Source organism: Aspergillus uvarum (genome assembly GCF_003184745.1).
Source record: "Aspergillus uvarum CBS 121591 unplaced genomic scaffold BO82scaffold_33, whole genome shotgun sequence".
In the NCBI taxonomy this organism is placed as follows: domain Eukaryota; kingdom Fungi; phylum Ascomycota; class Eurotiomycetes; order Eurotiales; family Aspergillaceae; genus Aspergillus; species Aspergillus uvarum.
In genome coordinates, this window is record NW_020291330.1 from 161,395 (window position 1) to 183,204 (window position 21,810).

The following is a 21,810-nucleotide window of genomic DNA, read 5'->3' on the forward strand; positions in this document are numbered from 1 at the left end:
TCGACCATGTCTCGGCCTTACTATGACCCTTACGGTCACCCCTCTCAGCTCCGTCCTGGATCTACCCAACCTCCTCAGTCTCCTTATCCCACCTCACCGTCGGGACAATACCAGGCATACGGGGCTCCATCACTTCCCCCCAACAAGCCGGCTCACACGCCTTCACCGGGCCCTCAGTCGCCCTATCCTGGAGCACAACCTCCTTATCAAAGAAATCAATCGTCCTACCCTGGTCCTCAGCCCGCTTATTCTGCACCGGCCAATCCATCGCCGTCTCCCGCTCCTCAGCCTTACGGCCAGGCTTACGGTCAGGCTTATTCCCAAGCACCATATGGTGTTCCCGCGCCTCCTGCCCAAGGCTACGCGCAACCGTCACCTTATAGCACGCGGGACCAACCATACGGACAGCAAGGCTATGGCCGGCCCCCGCCTCCCCCACCCCAGGGTCAGCCCTACGGATCAGCCGCCCCCCAGTACTCTCAACCTCCTACAGCTCAAGTACATATTGATTCCCATCTCATCACATGCGTTCTCAGTTTCTTTCATACATGCTGTTATCCTAGCGCACGTTTACCCAGGATCGGAATCCTTACTGACCGAGTCTGATGTTCTAGGGTCAACCTTACCCTCCTCAAAATGCGCCTTACTCCGGCGGGCCCGTTCGTCCTCCCCAGCAGGGGGGACCTCCCGGACCTGCGTACGGTCCCTCGGGGGGTGCACCTCCTCCGGCACGTGCCACGGAACAGCAGACCGCCGCCTACCGACAGCTGTTGATTGGCACTATTCAAGAGAAACGCCTTCAAAGCTTCTATCCCCCTGAAAGACTTGATAAGCTCGTTCAGGCTCTGTCCAACGATGCGCCCTTCAAAGTGAGCAAGCTGACTAATGAGCTTAACATCCCAACCGAAGTGGCTATGGATGTCATGAAGTTGGCTCTCTTTGATGTTATCTTGTATGTGGACGACAGTGGCTCCATGGAATTTGAAGAACGAGGTGTGAGAAAGGAACAACTCCGTTCGACCATCGAGGTCGTTGCTTCGGCTGCGTCCACCTTTGATGACGATGGTATCTCCGTGCGGTTCATGAACTCACCTGAGCAAGGCGATGGTATTCGCAATGCAGACGATGTTAATCGCCTCATTTCGCGAGTTCGCTTCCAGGGTCTTACACCACTCGGCACAAGTCTACGCAACAAAGTCCTGGACCCGATGGTGGTAGCTCCAGCCAGAGCTGGTCGGCTCCAGAAACCTGTTCTGATCATCACTATTACTGATGGACAGCCGGCCGGTGAGCCGCTGGACAGTGTGTCGAACGCCATTGGCTATGCTGTCAACGAAGTTTCTCGCACTCAGTATGGACAGGGGACCGTTTCCTTCCAGTTTTCACAGGTCGGAAACGACACCAAGGCCCGGGATTTCCTCGCTTCTCTGGACGAAGATCCTCGAATCGGCTCCTTGATTGATTGCACCTCAAGTATGTTGTGGCCTCGCTACGTTGGTATGGTGTACTAACTGAGCTTATAGACTTCGAGGTTGAGCAAGATGAAATGTCACGGGCTAACCCCCCAGTGCATCTGACTCGCGAACTCTGGGTAAGTGCCTATGAGCTACCATCTTCACTACACGCCATCGACTGACTTTATCCTAGTGCGCCAAACTCATGCTTGGTGCTATTGACTCTTCATACGACACCAAGGATGAGAAAGCTGCTGGGCGTAGTGGTGCTCCGACTGCTGGACCTCCAGGTGGTCAGTACGGTGGTTATAACTACAACCAGCCTCCCGCTCAGAGTTACAACCAGCCGCCTCCCGGCCAGTACGGCTCAGGATCGGGATACAATCAGGCACCATACCCGCCCAGCCAGGGTCAGGGTCAGGGTCCCCCTCAGGGCTACGGGCAAGGCTATGGTGGCGGCTACGGCGCTTCCTCTCCGCATCCCAACCAACCTGGGTATGGACAGTCGCCTGGTGGAGCTACACGAGGCTACCCTGGCTACGGAGCGCCTCCCCGCTACTAGACAGGAGGTAGCATATGTTGCAGTTGGGGGGCGAACCAAACTGGTTTCGTCCAGGAATTGCTTCAGTCTGTAGCCATTGCTTTTTTGCATTATTATAAGCACTGTTATGTAATGAGGACGGCCGCATAAAATTGGCACAAATGCAAATGACCAAGGAGTCTCTCTTTGTGTGATCGCAACACCATGTAATATCTCCTATGCGGTGTATCACGAGACGATAGCATATCGATGCTCACGGTGCTCCCGATTGACCGCGGGAAAATATTTGACATAGTCATACAATCAGTAGTCTAGGCCAAGCACGACCTCAGATGCTGGCGAAAAGTGGGAAGCTTTTTCCATCGCACATGACGTCATAACGACCAGTATCACGTGAGCATGTCGAAGTGCGCTACAATAGATAACAGCTGAGTTGCACCATCAAGCCTGCGTTTGTAGTGGATGTGCAGTGACTATCTTCGAGATAGCAGACCAGAATCGCACGATGGAGACCGCAACCAAGAACAGCATGGATGTTCGCCATTGTCTTTATTATCAACAAGTACACATCAGAGGCATGGTCAACGCGTGTGGTGGAAAATGCCATCCAAACCGTGGACAGGTCGGAGGATTTCCTATTTCGGACTGTATCCACCATAGCCCCAGGAGGAAGAAGAACACTGTCACTAGGTTATGCTCCACTGTAGGTTAGTGTTGAGGGCTCGTTATCCATGTCATGTCTGTCTTGAGTGTTCGTTCGTTCAACTTTCCACAAACTCCAACCAGTCAAGTTCGAGTCGGAGAGATCAGTGGCGCGCAGGCAGCCGCATGACAGGGACAGATGATAGACTGCTGAATGGTCGGCTTGGCCCCGCCCTAGGTTCCCTCTCTCAGGCTCTCAGTCTTCTCCTTCCCTCCAATAATAAACTAACTTTGTCTTGTCTTTCCTGGTTCTAGGCAAAGTCGCGCGAGTTCCTGTTGCCACCACATGTGCGCCCACCCGCGCGGGGGAAGCCTACGTAAAACCAGGCTCCAACTGCCAGTCATTTGGGTTAGTATCCATGGAAAGGTGGGATTGGAGAAATTTCTGGATGGAGGGTCAGCCATGGATGGATGGATGGACGGATGATTTCGACTTCTTCCGCCACTTCTTGCGCCTTGCCCTAAGATTCTGTTACTGAGTTAGTTTTAGTACTCGTACTTTGATAAAGTTACGGGTTAATGAGTTAGTCATCACCAGATCTAACTAGTGATCGCTTAATTAAGATCTCAGGTGAATTTACTCAGAGGATGAGGGGCACAGTCAGGCTCAAATACATGTCATAATAATCCAAGTACCTTGTCTGAGTAGAACAACAGAATATTCATAGATTATGTGAGAAGAGGAGAGAGGAGGGCAGTGCAGGAGAGTAAGTGTGGGAAAGTTGTTTACGTGGTTGCGTGGCCCTCCGGCTGGTTCTGGTCGAGGGCGGAGAAGCGACCGATGAATGGCCGGGCAGCAATTAAGGTGCCTCCGCATTCGCATTCAAGGTTAGTACGAGTAAGTTATCTGCCATCATCAGTCAAGTCCTGATCATTTATTTATTCATTGATGAAGGAATTTAATTAATCTTCATTTCGCCCTCTGTCTCTCTTTCTCTCTTTCTCTCCCCTTCCTTCCCTTTTGCCTTTCTTCCCTTCTTCTGTCTGACCCTCTCAAACCTCACCGCTAAGCAGGCAAGGTGACTGACTATCTCCTCTCCTCTCCCTTGGGGACTGTTCCCTCACCTGCGTGCAGTCTTATCGGTCGATTATCAGCCAGTGGCGGCGGCTCTGCTATTTTCGGGCAGGGCGACCGCTTTCAATCAACTTGTTCATTTCCAGGGCCCCTTTTTTCTGCCTTTCGCTTTTTTCGTCACTTGCCCACTTTAGGACATCATACCTTTGGTCCCTCGCCGCCTGCGGAAACCCTGAACGGTTTACAGACTGACCACGCCGTTTCCTACTCATTCCTCTGCTTTTCCTTCCAGACCAATTCCTTTCTCTAGACTGTTTATTATCATCAACATCGCCTTTTGGACTACACGTCCCGCGCCCGTGTGATCTATTATCTTTCACCGGGGTTGATTCAAGTGATACTCCACCCCCCACAGTCGTTTCTGCTTCGTTTCATCCGTCGCATTCGCCTTTCCCCACTATAAACAGCCAAATCTTCTGTCGCCAAACCACCTTACGGCCGACCTCATATATACGCACGACACCACAGGTCGCTTGTACTGTACATACCACGCTAATATTTAAGTCTTCCATATCGGTGGTTCCCTATGCCGTCTTCCGCCTAAGACGCTGGTCATTTGATTGAGTCGCTGGATCTAGGCCAAAGCATGAGTCCAGCTGTCGACTACCTTGTGTTTCCTAGTCCGCGCAGTACAACCGATTTGTCCCACAATAGCATCTGACTTCTCCGTATCCAATCTGAAATCAGGTGGAGTTTGGCAGGAGAAAGATTAGTGGACAAGCGGGATTGCTGGTCATCGCATTTCCCGGCCATTCGCCATGCCTGAAGATCATGAATCACCAGAATCAAACCACATTCCACGGGAAGCGACATCTGCAGAACAGCCAACGATAACAAGTCAAGGGCGTTCGCCAACCGACGGTCCCACTCCCGCCTCACAGCTCCCCAGAAGCCAATCCCTGCAGATACCCTCCACCCGAACAAATGTGATTCCCAGCCGCTCCTCGATTTCGCCGTCCCGCGCCGTCTCCGACGCAGGTCGGCGACCATCGCAGCAACACCATGTCCGATTTTCGACCGATCTAGAACGCCCTGCGGTGGACGAGGCCCAACGGTCCGATTGGGATCGTCGACCAGCCTCGAGGGGACTGACCATCGACACGAACCTCGCGGAGAATTCAAGCGCCACTTCGCCATTGTCTCCGCGCTCCGCATTGTCCCCTCCGTCCCCGCAGAGTCCCGAATCTGGGGGTCGGTCAAGGTCCCGCCACCGTGGATATTCCCTGCGACGAACAATTTTCGCCAAGAATATCGAGTCGCAGTCGGCCGTCACTTCTCCCGACGCGATCGAGTTAGGTACCGCTTTGCCCGTGAGCCCTCAGCAGGCCGAGGCTTCGGCAGATGGCCTTGCTCGGACAGTAACGGTGAACGAAAACAGGCCAGCGCTGGCAGATGAGAAACAGGAGGTGCTGGTCATGCAAAGATCGGCCTCGGATGCCAACCTGGACTTATCCACAACTTACTACTCGGAGCCTTCAGAGAACCTGAAGGATGGCAGACACCTTTCCACGACCTTCGCATACGACCGGTGGCTGAAGCGCAAAGCCGCGATTGCCACGCTCAAGCTTCGTATGGAGACGATGGCTGAGACTGTTCGCAAATCTGTACTCCGCATCAAGGAGATTCCCCCGAGCAAAGACGGACGCCATATCGATCTCAATCCTGCCCGCACAGAAACTTTGGTGGATGAGAGAACAGGAAGGCCTTATCTAGGAAACTCCATCCGTTCCAGCCGATACAGCTTCTGGAGCTTTTTCCCACGCCAACTGTTCGCCCAATTCACCAAGCTTGCGAATTTCTACTTCCTGATAGTCGCCATCCTGCAAATGATCCCTGGGCTGAGTACCACTGGTACCTACACCACGATTGTTCCGCTACTGATCTTCGTCGGTATCTCTATGGGTAAAGAAGGGTTTGATGACTGGCGCCGTTATCGCCTGGACAAGGAAGAGAACAATCGGAATGCCCTTGTCTTGCGTCCAAATGCCGGAATCTTCCATCCGGCTTCTGCCCCTGACAGCATCTCCGTGAACAGTAATGTGCAAGATTGGACGTTGATCAAATGGAAGGATATTCAAGTGGGCGATGTGATAAAATTGGAGCGTGACCAGCCTGTGCCGGCGGATATGGTTCTGCTCCATGCGGACGGGCCGAACGGCGTTGCTTATATCGAAACAATGGCTCTCGATGGCGAGACGAACCTGAAGAACAAGCAGCCTTTGCAGCCGGTAGCAAAGATATGTGGTTCTGTTGAGGGTATCTGGAGCAGCGCTCTACATTTTGCGGTCGAGGATCCCAACCTTGACCTCTATAAGTTCGATGGCAATGTCACGGTCGCCGCGAATGAGAAATTGCCATTGACCAACACCGAAGTTCTCTACCGCGGTAGTATAATGCGCAACACCGAAAGGGCGATCGGCATGGTCATTTACACAGGGGAGGAGTGTAAAATTCGCATGAACGCGAACAAGAACCCTCGGATCAAGTCTCCATCGCTGCAGGCAGAAGTCAATCGGGTGGTCATGTTGATCGTGACGCTCGTTGTAATTCTGGCGGTAGCGTGCACAATTGCTTACAAGTATTGGTCCGAAGACGTTGAATCGAAGTCATGGTACCTTTACAAGGCGAGCGTGGACATCGGACCTATCTTCACCTCCTTCCTTATTATGTTCAACACGATGATTCCTATTTCATTATATGTGAGTATGGAAATCGTCAAAGTTGCTCAGATGCTTCTTTTGAATGCCGACATCGACATGTATGATCCGGAAACAGACACCCCCGTTGAAGCACGCACATCGACCATCAACGAAGAGCTGGGTCAAGTCAGTTACATTTTCTCTGACAAGACGGGCACATTGACGAACAACTCGATGCGCTTTCGCAAGATGAGTGTGGCTGGCACCGCGTGGTATCATGACCTTGACCTCCTTCAAGAAGCAGCAAAGGACGGTGATCATACCAAACTGATTCACAAAAAGCGTAGTGCCAAAGGGAAGAAGGCACTCAGTCGCAAGTCCAATGTTTCCGAGGCTAGAAGACATCCGCCAAGATCCTCCATGTCAACAGCGACCGGGCTTCAGGGACTTGGCATCTCTATGCGTAATCACCGGACCACAGACATGCTTCGATATATCCAGCGCAAGCCTTATACGGTCTTTGCGCGGAAGGCTAAGATGTTTATACTGGCCATGGCGCTGTGCCATACATGTATCCCCGAGGATGACGACGAGGGGAACGTCTCCTTCCAAGCGGCCTCTCCTGATGAGCTAGCTCTGGTCATGGCTGCACAGGAGCTTGGATATCTTGTCCGTGACCGGCAACCAAATACTCTAACAATTCGCACATACCCCAATGGCCTCGACGGGCCCGCATGTGACGAGGTTTATGAGATCATGGATATTATCGAATTCTCCAGCGCTCGAAAACGCATGTCGGTTGTGGTTCGGATGCCTGACCAACGCATCTGCTTGTTTTGCAAGGGAGCCGATAGCCATGTCATGCGCTTGCTCAAGCGTGCCGCCCTCGCACAAGAGAAGGCAGTGGAGATTGAGAGGCGCGCCAGCAAGCGTAAGGCAGCCGAGGCCGATCAGGTTATACGGCGCAATAGCGAATATCACAGCCGCAAGGATAGCGGCCTTCGGACCAGCTTCAGCCGGCCGAGCATGTCGAGACGACGGTCAAGCGTCACTGGAGAACCTGTTTCGGCGCTGCGGGAGAGTATTGATGTTTGGCTCCGGGACCGGGAAACTGAGGGTGGGCTCCTGACGCGTGGCAACGATCCTGAGTACTATAGCCCCCGGCCATCTGCCCAGTTGGGACGAGCATCTAGTACTTTATCGGATTCGGGAAGCTCCGTGCATGATAATGAGGAAGAAGACTTGGTTGAGGAAGCTCTGGTTGTGAACGAGACGGCTGTCTTCGAAAGATGTTTCCAGCATCTCAACGACTTCGCTACCGAAGGACTGCGGACGCTTCTGTATGGTCACCGGTTTCTCGACGAAGATACGTACACGAGCTGGAAAAAGGCTTACCTTGAAGCCTGTACCAGCCTTGTTGACCGTCAGGAGAAGATCGAGATGGTGGGCGAGCAGATCGAGGATCAACTTGAGCTTACAGGCGCTACAGCCATTGAAGATAAGCTTCAGAAGGGTGTTCCCGGGGCCATCGACAAACTGCGTCGAGCCAACATCAAGTTGTGGATGCTTACTGGTGACAAGCGTGAGACGGCGATCAATGTTGGACACTCATGTCGCCTTGTGAAAGACTATTCCTCCCTGGTGATCCTTGACCACGAGACGGGGGAGGTCGAACGTTCGATTGTCAAATTCACCGCTGACATCACCAAAGGCACCGTGGCTCACTCAGTGGTGGTTGTGGATGGGCAGACCCTCTCGATGATTATAGCCGACAAGACCCTGGAAGCGCAGTTCTTCCGACTGGCCATCATCGTGGATTCAGTGATCTGTTGCCGTGCCAGCCCCAAGCAAAAAGCATTCTTGGTCAAGTCGATTCGGAAGCAAGTGAAAGACAGTGTGACGCTGGCCATCGGCGACGGTGCTAATGACATCGCCATGATCCAGGAAGCCCATGTTGGCATTGGCATCACTGGCAAGGAAGGGCTCCAGGCCGCTCGCATATCCGACTACTCGATCGCGCAGTTCCGGTTCCTCCTCAAGCTCCTCCTCGTCCACGGCCGTTGGAACTATATCCGCGTGTGCAAGTACACCCTGGGCACTTTCTGGAAGGAAATGCTTTTCTATCTCACACAAGCTCTCTATCAACGCTGGAACGGCTATACAGGTACTAGTCTTTACGAGTCCTGGAGTCTGAGCATGTTCAATACTCTCTTCACGTCCCTTGCAGTCATCTTCTTAGGCATCTTCACCAAGGATCTTTCCGCCTCCACCCTCCTCGCCGTGCCCGAACTCTACACCAAAGGCCAACTCCATGGAGGGTTCAACATCCGACTATACATTGGCTGGACTTTCATGGCCACCTGTGAAGCCATGATCATTTACTTCTTAATGTTTAGTCTCTTCGAGAATGTCATGTTTACACGTACTGGAAGCGACATCTTCTCCGCCGGTCTCCTCACCTTTACCGCCTGCGTCATCGTCATCAATACGAAACTACAGGCTCTCGAAGTACACAACAAAACCTACATGTCTCTAGCGGTCTGGATCATCTCCGTCGGCGGTTGGTTCTTGTGGAACCTGATCCTTGACCTCCGCTACAACCCTTCCTCCGGCGACGGCATCTACCATGTTCTAGGAAATTTCGTCCACGTTTCGGGTCACGACCTAGCTTTCTGGGCCGTATTGCTCGTGACGGTCGTGAGCGTGGTGACCTTCGAAATGACCGTCTCCGCCCTGCGGGCCCTGTTCTTCCCCACGGACGTCGACGTTTTCCAGGAATACGAGCAGGACCTGGACATCCGCATGCGGTTCGAGGAAGCGGCGGCCTCCGAACTCCAGCAGGGCTGGGACCACGGCAAGAAGAAATCCAGCTTCGAACTCGCGCGGGAGGAGGAGGAGATGGAAGCCAAGGAGCGACAGGTTCGGGAGCTGCTGGCTCGCCCGCGCGTCATGGTCTCGCCCACCGCCGCAGCGAAGACCGAGGATGGTCCGGTCGCGACCGAGCTGGAGGTGAAAGAAGGCGACCCGCATCATCCCCACAAGAGCGATGGACCAGACGATTACGAAGTTGAGAACAACCCAGAGGGCACGAAGACCCCGCGCCGCTCGGTCGAGATCCACGAATTGTTCTCCAAGGGTTACGGGGCCATCCGAAAGGGTCAGCTGAAGTAAACGAGACGGACGCACCCGTCAAACCAAAGAAACCCAAACGCAAAATAAATGCATTTCATCATGTTTTTTTCTGCTTTCCCAGCGTGTGTCATCATCATCATGGCGTTTTGCAAGAAATGGATACCCCCACACCTCACTCGGCCTTTGCTTGTTGTTTCAATCCACTCACTCCCTATCTCTGAGGTTCTTGATACGTTTTCTCTGTGTCTTCAATACATTCTCCCGCTCCGTCGTGCTGACGACATACACTACACCATTTGTAAAGCAGTGGCGATTGCATGAACTCTTCCGGGGTGTGTTTGACATAGAGACCAAACTATTCTGTGAATCAAAGCAGACCAAGTACACATAGGTCTTCCTCATTCTCTTCCATCACCCTGTCTGGTGATTCTCTACTGATCGAACTGATATGTTGTGATGGTGATGGTGATAGTAGTACGAATGGTAATAGTGCACAACTGCCTTCGAACATTTAGTGGGACTCTCGTACTATTTTGTCATGTACAATGTTTGAAGTCACAGCTGACTGCTGCATAGATGGATGGACAGAGGTAAGATATGAGCATTGAAGTCTGAAACTATGTAAAGATGAAAAAGGCAAAAAGAAAAAAAAAGAGTCGCTGGACGCAATTGTCAACATACAGGCAGTGGTATCTCAATCGATAATGATTAGTGGGTAAAAACCGCAGTCACTCAGTACGGCAGTCAGCCATACGCAATATGAGAAAGCCCCGTGGCATTCCTTTCGCACCGCTCAGCTCGGGGCGCAGTGTGACGGTATAGTGAACAGGTGGTGATTCGCACAGACAGTCGTGGTGGCGATGGTGTGGTAGTGGTGCACATCTCCATAGTGGTGGACGGGGGTTGCGAGTAAGGCCGGGCCGGGGCTTCCAGGACAGTGCCGGGAACTCGCAATCGCTGAGGCGGCACCATTTACTACAAAGGCCGGCCCCTTCTTTGAAGTAGACTGATAGCGCGCAAGCGATCCCGTTCAGGGTTCCTCTCTTCTTAATCGTAGTACCACATCAATCATCCTTGCAGCTCGTACATCTGCGTCCCCTCTTGCACAGGCTGCTTCTTCGCCGGGGCCGGTAACTCGTACAGCGGCGATCCCGCCACCTCACTCGTCTCCTGCGTGGGCATAGGGGCCCTCTGTCTCTTCTTTCGCCGACGGAGGAAGAAGAATGCCAGTGCCCCGATCACGGCGGCGGCACCGACACCCACGCCGACGCCGACGCCGATGCCGACGCTACTTGAGCTGGAGCTGGAGCTATGCGAGGAAGCGGGCGAAGAAGTGGTCGAGGACAAGCCGGAGGTCGCGGCACCGGTGGACTGTGCGGAGCCAGTCGAGGTCGCAGTGGTAGATGAGGTGGTGGTTGTCGTCGTCGCGGTGCCCTTTTCGCGCACGTAGAAGTAATCACTCCAGCTGATCCAGCCATATAACTCGACTCCGTAGGTACCTAACTTGGCGGTGGCGTTGAACAATCCGATCTGGTATTGGGGGTTGGTGGTGTTGAAATCGCTGGGAATGGCCCATGTGTATTGTTCCAGGGTGCAGTTGGCGGTCTCATTGACGACGAGTTGGTACAGCGAGCTGGTGGTGGTGAACTTCGCGCCCACTATTTATTACGTCCAGAGATGCGGTCAGCCCCCGTGAGTTGTAGGCATAAAGACCCTTGTTTAGGACAACATAAGAACTAACCCGTGATTTCGTCGATGAGGGTGCCTCCGGCGCGGCCCAGGGAGATGTTGAGTGGAGTATCTCCATTGTCGATCGCGCCCCATCGGAGCTGAAGGATGTCACCCGGATTGACCTCCTTATTCTCGAGCCCATAGAACGTCCCAGGGACGCAGTCCGTATACCCTTGGGTTGACATGGTCAGAGAATGGAGTAAGAGAGGCTCACGGAGAAGCCTTTTCGCTGGAAGATCAGGGTTGGGACACTAGAGAACATGGCCTGGGGTCGATGGTCCAAACGGCAGGAACAGACTTCTTTACTTAGGGCAGCAGACCCATCACCAGGACGTGCCCGTCAATAGCGGTCTCCTAATATAGGGCCGTATCCGGCCGGTACAGCCTTCAACTACGGTCGCTAGCTCGTACGCAATGTGGTGGCATTGCAACGGACCGCAAATCAGCGCCTCGGAAACCTCCCCAGCTGGCGATCCTTCATCTATGTCGAGAATCCTTTCGTTCCGATACCAGCAGCCTTGGTGTGGCAATTGGGTGATCGGACTGCATTGTGGACGGGAAAAACGTGTAGGCAGAAGGGAACGCGTGCACCGAGTTTATCGGGGTGGTTTCAGCCTGAGCAGGGACCCTGTGCAGGGAGCTAGAAGAGGAACTGGACATAGAAAATTGCTGTCGTAGTGGTTGACATAGTACGGAGTATGGTATGTAGTATGTACGGTAGTTACTCGATGACTCCGTAGGCTTTCTTCAGTCAATCGGTTCAGGGGAGGCTCCGCCTCTGCGGGTGGGACCAGGGATTGGGGGCCAAATAATGGTTGGAACAATGCAAACCGCCCTGGGTTCGTTCTGGTTCAGGTCCGAGGTCTCCATATTAACAGTCGGTCCCCACCAATGGTCGACCAGCCCGCCAAGCAGGATATATGCCTTGGGCTGTTATATGGACAGACTCCCGGTCGCAATAATTATCGTTATTATCTTTTGCGTTTTGCGTTTTGGTCGAGGGACATGCCGTTATACACCCTCCTCGATCGTCCGACCGACCAACTCAACTCCCCCACCTCCTGAAAAAAGCAATGAGTGTTATAACCTCACAAGAATCCTAAAAATGCCGGCGTCTCGAATGCAACTGCGGCGGCAGAATACATTTATTGCTTTGGGTCTCGTGGCTCTCTGCGTCTGGTTCTTCACCTCGCATCGATCGCGGAGCGGCGAACTGGTTCACAGCCATGAGCAATTCTGGCGAGATTTCCACCCGCTTCTCGTGGATCTTGCGCCAGATTGTCAGTCCCCAACTCGCCTGGGAAATGCTGAATCTGCCGGTTTCGATCCGAAAAGCACCGAACCGCTGCCTGACTTATTGAGGATGCCAGCCGAGGACATTGCGAAGATGAAACAAGCACACACGGCGTTCGCAAATGCGATCGAGCGAGCCCCTCCCAAACTCAATTACCAGCCACATACGCGCGGACTGGTATCGACCGCCGGCGGCCCTTATCTTCCAGTTCTGGTGATTTCGCTGCGCATGCTGCGACGGACGGGCTCGACTCTGCCGATGGAGGTCTTCCTCGCCGACTGGCAGGAATATGATGGGTATCTTTGCCAGGTGGTCCTTCCCTCGCTGAACGCACAGTGTGTGGTTCTGTCGGAGATCCTGGAAGCGGTGCCCGACAGCACGAACAAGATCGAGAAATACCAGTACAAGATCTTCGCAATGCTTTTCTCCTCGTTCGAGGAGATCCTCTTCCTCGATGCAGATGCCTTTCCCCTGCAAAGGCCCGAGGAGCTGTTCACCGCCGACCCGTTCAAGTCCAAAGGCCTGGTCACCTGGCCCGATTTCTGGCGTCCCACAACATCGCCTTTGTACTATAAGATCTCATCGCCGAAAGAGCGCGGAACACAACCATCCAACCCGACCGCTCTGCGGCAGTCGACCGAGTCCGGGGAAGTACTGGTGTCCAAGCGCACCCACCTTCGCACCCTTCTTCTAGCTGCATACTACAACTTCTATGGCCCCAGCCATTATTACCCGCTTCTCTCGCAGGGCGCAGCCGGTGAAGGGGACAAAGAAACGTTCCTTGCCGCCGCCAGTGCCCTCGACGAACCTTTTTATCAGGTCAGCGAACCCATTCGGGCGGTTGGGCGCCGGACGCCCGACGGGTTTGCTGGATCAACCATGGTTCAGTACAGTCCGATGGAGGACTATGCCCTGACGAAGAAGGGTATTTGGAGAGTCAAGGGCGCGACTGCGCCCACACCCAGTCCATTTTTCGTCCATGTCAACTATCCCAAGTTCAACCCCGCCACGATCTTCGCGGAGAACGGCGTGACCAACCCGGTGATCGATGAGAGAGGACAGTATACGCTGGCATGGACGGCGCCAGAAGAAGTGGTCGCCTCGTTCGGCGGCAACGCTCAGCAGCGGTTCTGGGAAGATATCCATTGGACGGCCTGCGTGCTTGAGGGTAAGATCCTCAGCTGGGAGGGCAAGACGGGGATCTGCCAGCAGACTAGGGACTACTGGAATACTGTTTTTAAGAATTCTGCTGGTAAGATGATGAATCAGTCGTAAGCGAGAAGAGAAGATTCGATTGATAGCCCCTGTGCTGGTCGCATGTGCTATTGCCCTTATGTGAGTAAGCGATATGTTATTCTAGCGTTGTGTTATTATGAGGACGTTGGTTTGCGGGAAACATCATACAATCCCCTGCCAACAAGGAATCGGTATGCATGAAGACTCGTCACGGAAGATATCTCGGAGGAATTGTCTATCTGTCATATTTAGTGCAGACAACCATTTCGCAGCCTCGTCTGTCAAGCATACCACACGGTAAAAGAAGGCTGGAATCAGAACAGGGCCCTTGGGTTGTCGACCATGCCGAAATCCTGCCTTGGATGGTGATTCCGCAGGACGTGATCTGGCATAAGCAGGATACCTAAGCAGGTGTTACCATACTAGGTAGGCGCTGTAAGACAACTGGAACTTGGAATTCAACCGTGACCGTGAATTGAAACGACACTCAGAGCGAAACCTCTGCTCAGTCAAGCGTGATCCAAGAATGTGCTATATCCAAGGGCATGCTTTCCATCATTTGGCAGCGTTTGACCTGCCAGGGCTTTTCGTAGATTTGTGAGGATGGGAAGCAATAAGTCTCCGATATCTGCAGCTCACAGAGTAAGACTCTGGAGGGGGTTCATTCGGATAGTGATGTTGTCGATGCTGAGGCTCCTGGTTCCAACGGCAGCGAGACATAGGCGTGTTGAGAGTCTGGCTGTCCGGCAAGGTTTCGGTCGTCCATCCCTTGTTTACTTTCAAGTTTGCATTGGTTTGATTTAGTTATGTTTCGAGATGACCAATCCATGTCGTGCCTTCTGTTTTTATTCTTGTTGCGACCCATGATATATCATTTGAAGAATTTATCGGTCGTAGTAAACGATTCATTCGCTAGTTATATGATAGACCTGATGGTTAAGGTACAACCGAGCTTTCAGCAGTATACAATTCCAGCCGCTACCGCGAACCGTGCAATTCAAGTAACAAAGCTGGTTTTTCCCTCCCCTTTTATTTGAAGTGGCCTCAGGTGGAGGTAGGCACACAAGACCCAAGTCAACAGTAAAGCAAGTGAGGTACCGTCCTGCCCGAGGTACGGTACATAGTAGGCCACCACCCTTGGCTGTTGTCCCTCTCCAAATGGAGATGCGCCTCTAAGCGAGAAAAGCTTCTTGTCGGCAGTATTTCGCTAGCTTCATGTCTCTAGTCCCAAGAGCCGAGTCACTTTTATCCACCCTGCCCTTTTCGCTAAGCGACGAACATCAAGATGGCAATCTTGGCGGAAATGCATGCATATGGAATCGAGCACTAGTTTATGTATCGCTACGGTGAAGTGTGGGAGAATAGATGATTCGTGTGGACGAAAGCTATAAATATTCTCTGTCTGATGAGTCCGTACAGTACTCCGTAAGGGAACGTCGATCCCTCAGAGCAAGTACCAGGTGGGCTCGGGGACTATTGATCGTGGTGCGTATTGTGTTCGTGACTATTGTTGTTTCTATTTCTATATTGTACTGTATGTCATAGCCTTTTTTTGTCTCGAAGGCATGGACTGGAATTGGGATTGGAAAAAGACCACTAAACATGCAAGCTGTCTGCTGGAAAGAGGGGTTCTCTCTCTGGATGCTTCAGAGGTCCATTGCCAAGATGATAGACATGCCCTGAGCGCGGGCTGCAGAGGGGGAGTTCACCATAGACTACTCCGTACCTGGACGAGGAATTAAGATACGTGACTCGTAGCCCATGCGGGGTGAGATTCCACCGACTCAAGCGAATGTCCTGATGAAGTTGTTTGTTTGTTGGTGACATTGGGAATTGGGCGACCACATGCTCCGTGCGCTAGGCTCCAGGCACTGCAGCAAAAGTGTTTGGGCCTGGCGATGGCGAGATGGATGGATTGGACAGGAGAAGAGGGAAGACTCGGCGATGAAACCCGAACGGACCGGTAACTGCCAGATCATGGCGTGCAGACACTATTGAGCACCAAATGGGGCAGATCGTGTCGAGAACAGCAAGGGTGAGAGGGGTCGTTCACAACTTACGGTTTACCAGAGCTAGCTTCAACTTCCGCCGGAGTACACCGAACTACATCGTACCGACTGAGTGGATCGGAATGCGAGCATGGGCTTGCAAGCTGAAGTTTGCAACCATGTTTCGTTACGGTGTGTGTGATTGACAGTGGAGCAGGGACGGGTCAAGGCACACGATATGATGACTTGAATTCATCAGAGGCATGAATCGGGGGGGACACTGGCAGGTTCGGTTGCGACCCCTATTGACATTGATCCGAACGAGGATGAGGAAAAGAAAATTCCCCCGGTGGTCAGTGGTCGGCGGTCAGTGGCTAATGATCGATGCCTATCCCTGCTGCTTGCTTACTAGGATGATGCAGTCAGCATCTCGTTAGCGCCGCCGACAGGCAAGTTCTCGACCTCCCCCTTCGGATGACTGATCCATCCTGATCCATGATCCATGGGTGACTTGCCCCGACGGGTAAGGTGCGGGTGTGCCTGGCGCTCGCTGGTGGCTGAGTTGACCTGGTCCAATCGGACACTACTGGAGGCGTGCACGGATCATCTGCACGCCCCGTCCATCCTTTTCTCTTTCCCCCATTTTGGTCCAAATATGGTTTAGCTCACGTGGTGCAGCAGGGAAAAACTCAGGTAAGGTACGGAGGTCCTTCCCCTAGTATTATCTGCTACGACTCGGAAGTCGGAGCAGAGCTGTCTGTGTACCTGCGTCTGCTAACTGCAGCACGACCATCATAGGGAAATAAAACAGAGAAGAAGAATAACGTCGCAGGTTGCGCTCCGCGGACATCCTGTCGATCATGGGATTATTTCCCCGTATTTTCGTGGATGTTCTTGAGCGCAGCATGTTCTCGATCGCAACTCATGTTCGTGGCTAGTCGCCTTGGTTTAATTGGATTTAATATATTTTCCATGATCGATTTGGGGGATGGAGAACAGATGGAAAGACAAGATGGCCCAGACTAACAACCGATGGAAACCGTCCCAAGACCGAACTCCTATGAGTAAGACCCAAATCAGCGAGGGGGGAGCCAGCAGCACGAGTACCGAACTGGAGCCTACCGTACATTGTTTTCTCCACCCGAAGCTAGCGCTGTCATGTGTGAAGGTCCAATCATCCACAATGAAAAGGTGGGCAGAAAACTTGCCGCCGGCACGGGCGGAGACCAACCCAATTGGAAAACAGGTCGCCGGGCTCGGGTCGTGTAAAAGGCACACTGGGCACCTACTAACGTACTGTGCCTACCCATAGGCAATTCGGCATTAATAGAATCTTCGGCAGCACGGCGGTCTCTGAAAGACTTCGGGAAGCGAACAACCACTCATGCACCCAATGTATAGTTATTGTAGTATCAGTGAGATATGACCTGCTTCTCATCGACGACACTGGAAGGGGTGCACAAGAGCCTGGGCACTGATGGCATCGTCACTCCAGCGAATGGAGTTACCCTGGTTAGCGAGCTGTAACTGACCATCAACTAGTGAAGTTAACTCCGTTCCGAGGGTTACTAAAGATTTCCTCGGTTCTCCCCTGATCCAGGCATTCACCGCCCACGGTTCCAGTGGCCGAGCTCCACGCTGGCAGAAGACAGTCCCTGTGTGACGCTGCGGCTGGGATGGAAGGGAAGAATCGATCGAAGGAAGGAACCATGTCCATGCACCGGCCAGACTTTCGGCAGACCAGACCAGAAAGACTCGTCAGTCACTCCGTTCGATCGTTGTTAGTAATTGATCTGTAGACTCTTTCTTGCTTGGCCTCGTCACTGTTTCTTGTTTCCCTCCACCGCGCCCTGGATACTCCATCGCGCAAAGGACGCTCTTGATTCGGCAAACTCGCGACAATGCTCCACTACCCGGAACCCTTGGGGGGAGCTTGTCGACACCGGGCGCTTCTGCAATGCCCGCCCGGTCGCTGGAACGGTCCAGCTCACGTTGCTGCTTCGGATCCAGAGGGACCCTACGTCAGTAGTGGACTCGACCGGACCATGTTCCTTCGACGGGAATACACTCGCTCGGTGCCGCTGCTACCAGAAGCAGGGACTTCCGGACGTTGGGGGAGCAGCGCATCACCTAGCACTATTTATGGTGGACGATATGTAGTCAATCTTCTACCGTTCAGACCACCGGACCCAGAAAAAGGACTGGCTGAGCCAATGGGAACTTCTTCCAGCCACAGGTGCCTTGCTTGACAGCAGCAGCAGCAGCAGCAGCAGTGGTAGATGCTGGCTGGTGGTGGACGGAGGATGTTCCGAGATGGACCTTACTTAGCCTCGAAGCATCTGATACGAGGAAAGACTAAAGTTCAAAGTCGGGTGCAGTGAGGACATACGCCGGCCGGGATGGGAGAAGCGTCTTTTTCTGATTGGTGGAGACATCGATTGCACAGGATGAAGAACGATCGGGCAGCCAGTTGCAGATGGTGCAAAATGCAACCAGATGCAGGGGCTAAAACAAGGCGGTGGGCATTGGTTCTGTAACAATCTGGTCTTGCTTCAGGAAACGCCATGTGAAGGTCTGTAACGTCCCCAATGTTTTACCGGCCGGCGGCGGCACAAGGCGACGGAGAACTGAGATTGATATTATGATACAGGGCAGAGCCAAAGTAATAAGGAAGAAGGGATAAATAAGGCTGATCAATACCAGCATCCATGATGTCTATAACAGACTTATGCTATGATCGAGATAGCATTAATTTCTACGGAATACTCTGACGGTCGATAAGTTATCCCCTGAACCGCTTACTATCAGTGACCAACCACCTTACTACCTTCACTGCCACTTACTTGCCTCTCCGACGTGGCTCTCGAAAAGATATTGGTATTCTTGTAGAGCCAACCTTGAAGGTCTAAACCATGAAAGGGAGCGTCTAGGGGATATACTACACAATTCAACCGCGAAAAGGCAACTAAAGGAAATAGAAACAGAAAACAGAGGGAAAAAAAGAAAACAAAAAAAAAAAGGAAAAGCCGGAAAAAGAAAAGAAAGTAGGAGAAAAAAAAGACAGAGAGAGAAAAAAGAAAAGTGAAGAGAAGGGGAAGAAAAGGCCAGCCCCACGGAGACAGTCAGGAACAGCCGGTGCCAAAACAGCCCAGCGCCAACTACTGACTCGCTAACCGTTTCGGGAACTCCCCCCATCCCATCTCCTGACTGACTGTCGCCCTCAACCCGCCCGCCCAGCCCGTTCTCCTCTCCTCTCCTCCTACCCTACTTACTTACTCTTACTCCTTCTCTTCTTCTTCTTCTACTCTCCTTCTCTTCTTCTCTTCCTTACCGGCCATCTTCATTCCCTTCCCTTCTTTTCCCTCCCCCCCACCCCCATTCACTCGTTTCTTGTTGTTTTTACTTCAATTCCATTCTTTCATTTACCACTATCCGCTCGCTTCAGTCGATCGTTTCACTCTTTCACGATCCCCCGATCAAATCTCCTTGTCTTCGCTTACCTTAGGCCGAGATCTCTCAACCAGTATCCGCAACATTACATCTCGGCTCTTCGTCAATTGAGACCTGATCACGGAGTTGTATACTTCTGTCTCAGGCTAACGAAGTCATCGATTCTTTTCACCTCGAAGCTGCCTAGGCCAGCTGTTTACATTCATCCCGCTTCTTGACTATATCAACCCCCCCAAATCGACGCTTCCGCGACGCGCGCTTTTGTCCCGCCCCCTCAAGCTTTGTGTCTTCGAGTTCACCCCGTGTCTCACAGCCAAAGCGCTTCCATTCGTTTGATCTCACCACGATTCTCTCGCGCTTGACGCTGCTACAGAGAGACCGATATCTCATCCCCATTGACTGTCGACCGGATCGTCACCAAAATCTCAACCCTCCCCTACACACTTCGGAGCATCTGTTTCCACTTTGGTCGTATCTCCTTTTTCTCGTCGTACTACCTTACCATTTCGCCCAATCCCTGCAAACATGTCTTCGACAGACACTCTTGACCCTTCCACCACCCCATGCTCTGCCACTACAGCAGCAGCCACGGCAACTTCGTCTCCCTCGGAAACCTCCACGCCATCCCCCGCCATGTCCAATGCTACCACTACCACTACTGCTCCCGCTGCACGCCGTCCTCAAAGGAAGAGTACCTTGACGCAACAACAGAAGAACAACAAACGCCAGCGCGCGACTCAGGACCAATTGGTCACACTCGAAGTCGAGTTCAACAAAAACCCTACCCCTACCGCCGCCACTCGTGAAAGAATCGCCCAAGATATCAACATGACTGAGCGGTCCGTTCAGATCTGGTTTCAAAACAGGTTGGTGACCTCTCTGTGCACATTGGAAGTGACGTACTGACCGCGCCGACGCAGACGCGCTAAGATTAAGATGCTTGCGAAGAAGAGCATTGAAACCGGCGAAGGATGCGATTCGATCCCCGAATCAATGCGCCAATATCTGGCGATGCAATTCGACCCCAGCAAGCCTGGTGTAAGAGACCCCTTCGGCCGAACAGGAGGCTACGGAACCAATGGGGCCTACCCTCATGAGCCGACCCCCTCTGGCAAAGTTGGTATGTTGGTTAAGCACTGGTGCACTCGTGACATTGAGACTGACTGGCATAGTTATTCATCACTTCACATGCCGTTCCTTGACTATCGGCAGCTGGCGCCGCATTGGACAAAACGCAATGGATCTCGTTGTCTTCTATTCCCCGGAGAAAGCATGCATGACTTACTATATCAACAACGACTCTGCCGGGTACAAGATCGAATACCCCTTTGCCTACATCAAGAACATCACATTGGAGTCTGGTGACCAGACCCCCGGACCAAATGGCGCCCCTTCGCGGACGGGCGGCCTAGTTGTGGAACTAAATCGACCTCCATTGTTTTACATGGACTCATCCAATTCTGGTGGCTTTTATCAGTGCGGTGACTTTACAGAAGATCAGCAAGCAAGTCAAATTCTGGTTCACCATCTCGGAGGCCATCCGAAGGTTCTTAGCGTCCAGCTCGCCAAGCTCGTTTCCCTGGAGTCATTCCAAAACCGCCTGGCATACAATAACTTTGCTATGAATCCGCCCATGTCGCCCCCTTTCATTCAGCGCCCTGCATCTCAGCCCAATCAATTCGCACAAGCCTACCTGAATGTGTTTCCCGAGACCCCAACCCACCTGAGCGTTCAGGCGGTCCGTGGTCACAAGCGGCAACGGAGTCGTTCGGTTCCGGTAGCTGTCGACTTTTCTGCAATGCAGGCGCCGCTTGCCCAATACAACTTCTCTCAAGCCCCTGCGCATTTTGGCCAACCAGACACAGGGATCTTTGCCCCTATTCCACAATCCACTCATCCGTTGGCCCTGAATCTGCGTATTGATACATCTGCCGGTTACGGGTTTGATCCACGAACCCACCCCATGTCGGCTACAACTACTGCCTCTCCGTCTGATTTCGCCAGCCCGGGACTTTTCAGTACTGGTGCAGGTGGTGATTCGACCCCCGTTGCTACCAACATGGGAACCCCGTTCACCTTGCCATTTGTCACGCCCGCTGTTGACTCAGCAGTGGCACATCAGACGGCCTCCTATCCTAGTCTTGGTCATGCCGACCCCATGATTGCCAACCATTCGCCACCACTCTCCAACATCTCGCACACATCGCAAGATATGTATGGTCTGAGTAATGAGCACCAAACAAGTTACTCGGACGAGGGGATGGGGATGAATGGAATGTATACCAAGCACAACATGACATTTGGTGTCCCCCAATCCATGGGGCTTGAAAGCAGCGCTTTTGATCTACCCATGCAGTCGATGTCTGGACACACTTCTCCCGGTGTCCAGGGTGAATTCCAGAGTCTGACACTCGAGAGTGTGGATCCTCACACAATGGCGCCCGGCTCTTGAGTCTGGCTGTACGATTTTGGAAAACAGATGTTGGTACTTGAGTTCATCCTTTGCCGTCTTCTTCTGGTTGGCATTCGAATCAATGAGTCTGACTCAACCCGACCCGGACAGTGTCA

General features: G+C 52.7%; 5 protein-coding genes across 5 annotated transcripts; 4 read left to right on the forward strand and 1 right to left on the reverse strand.

The window, feature by feature from the left end:
• Positions 1 to 6: 6 nt before the first annotated feature.
• BO82DRAFT_285539 (uncharacterized protein) lies at positions 7 to 2,016 on the forward strand (the record flags this gene model as incomplete). The annotated part of the gene is made up of 4 exons (XM_025631503.1): positions 7 to 498; positions 615 to 1,473; positions 1,524 to 1,591; positions 1,648 to 2,016. 4 exons carry the CDS (start codon positions 7 to 9, stop codon positions 2,014 to 2,016), a joined length of 1,788 nt encoding a protein of 595 aa, XP_025491067.1.
• A 4,629-nt stretch (positions 2,017 to 6,645) lies between these two features.
• BO82DRAFT_355093 (aminophospholipid-translocating P4-type ATPase DNF3) lies at positions 6,646 to 9,582 on the forward strand (the record flags this gene model as incomplete). Its single annotated transcript, XM_025635349.1, has 1 exon — positions 6,646 to 9,582. The coding sequence occupies one exon, from the start codon at positions 6,646 to 6,648 to the stop codon at positions 9,580 to 9,582; it is 2,937 nt and encodes a 978-aa protein (XP_025491068.1).
• Positions 9,583 to 10,611: 1,029 nt separating this feature from the next.
• On the reverse strand, positions 10,612 to 11,459 carry BO82DRAFT_365564 (uncharacterized protein; the record flags this gene model as incomplete). Its single annotated transcript, XM_025637007.1, has 2 exons — positions 10,612 to 11,201; positions 11,285 to 11,459. The coding sequence occupies 2 exons, from the start codon at positions 11,457 to 11,459 to the stop codon at positions 10,612 to 10,614; spliced, it is 765 nt and encodes a 254-aa protein (XP_025491069.1).
• A 724-nt stretch (positions 11,460 to 12,183) lies between these two features.
• Positions 12,184 to 14,289, forward strand: BO82DRAFT_355095 (alpha-mannosyltransferase). Its single transcript, XM_025635350.1, has one exon. The coding sequence runs from the start codon at positions 12,395 to 12,397 to the stop codon at positions 13,841 to 13,843; it is 1,449 nt and encodes a 482-aa protein (XP_025491070.1). The 5' UTR covers positions 12,184 to 12,394; the 3' UTR covers positions 13,844 to 14,289.
• Positions 14,290 to 19,767: 5,478 nt separating this feature from the next.
• Positions 19,768 to 21,694, forward strand: BO82DRAFT_365566 (homeobox domain-containing protein; the record flags this gene model as incomplete). Its single annotated transcript, XM_025637008.1, has 3 exons — positions 19,768 to 20,108; positions 20,163 to 20,362; positions 20,415 to 21,694. 3 exons carry the CDS (start codon positions 19,768 to 19,770, stop codon positions 21,692 to 21,694), a joined length of 1,821 nt encoding a protein of 606 aa, XP_025491071.1.
• Positions 21,695 to 21,810: the final 116 nt, after the last annotated feature.

Excerpts from the sequence above, each read along its gene's own strand:
- BO82DRAFT_355095 (XM_025635350.1), top strand. The coding sequence starts at position 12,395 with ATGCAACTGCGGCGGCAGAATACATTTATTGCTTTGGGTCTCGTGGCT.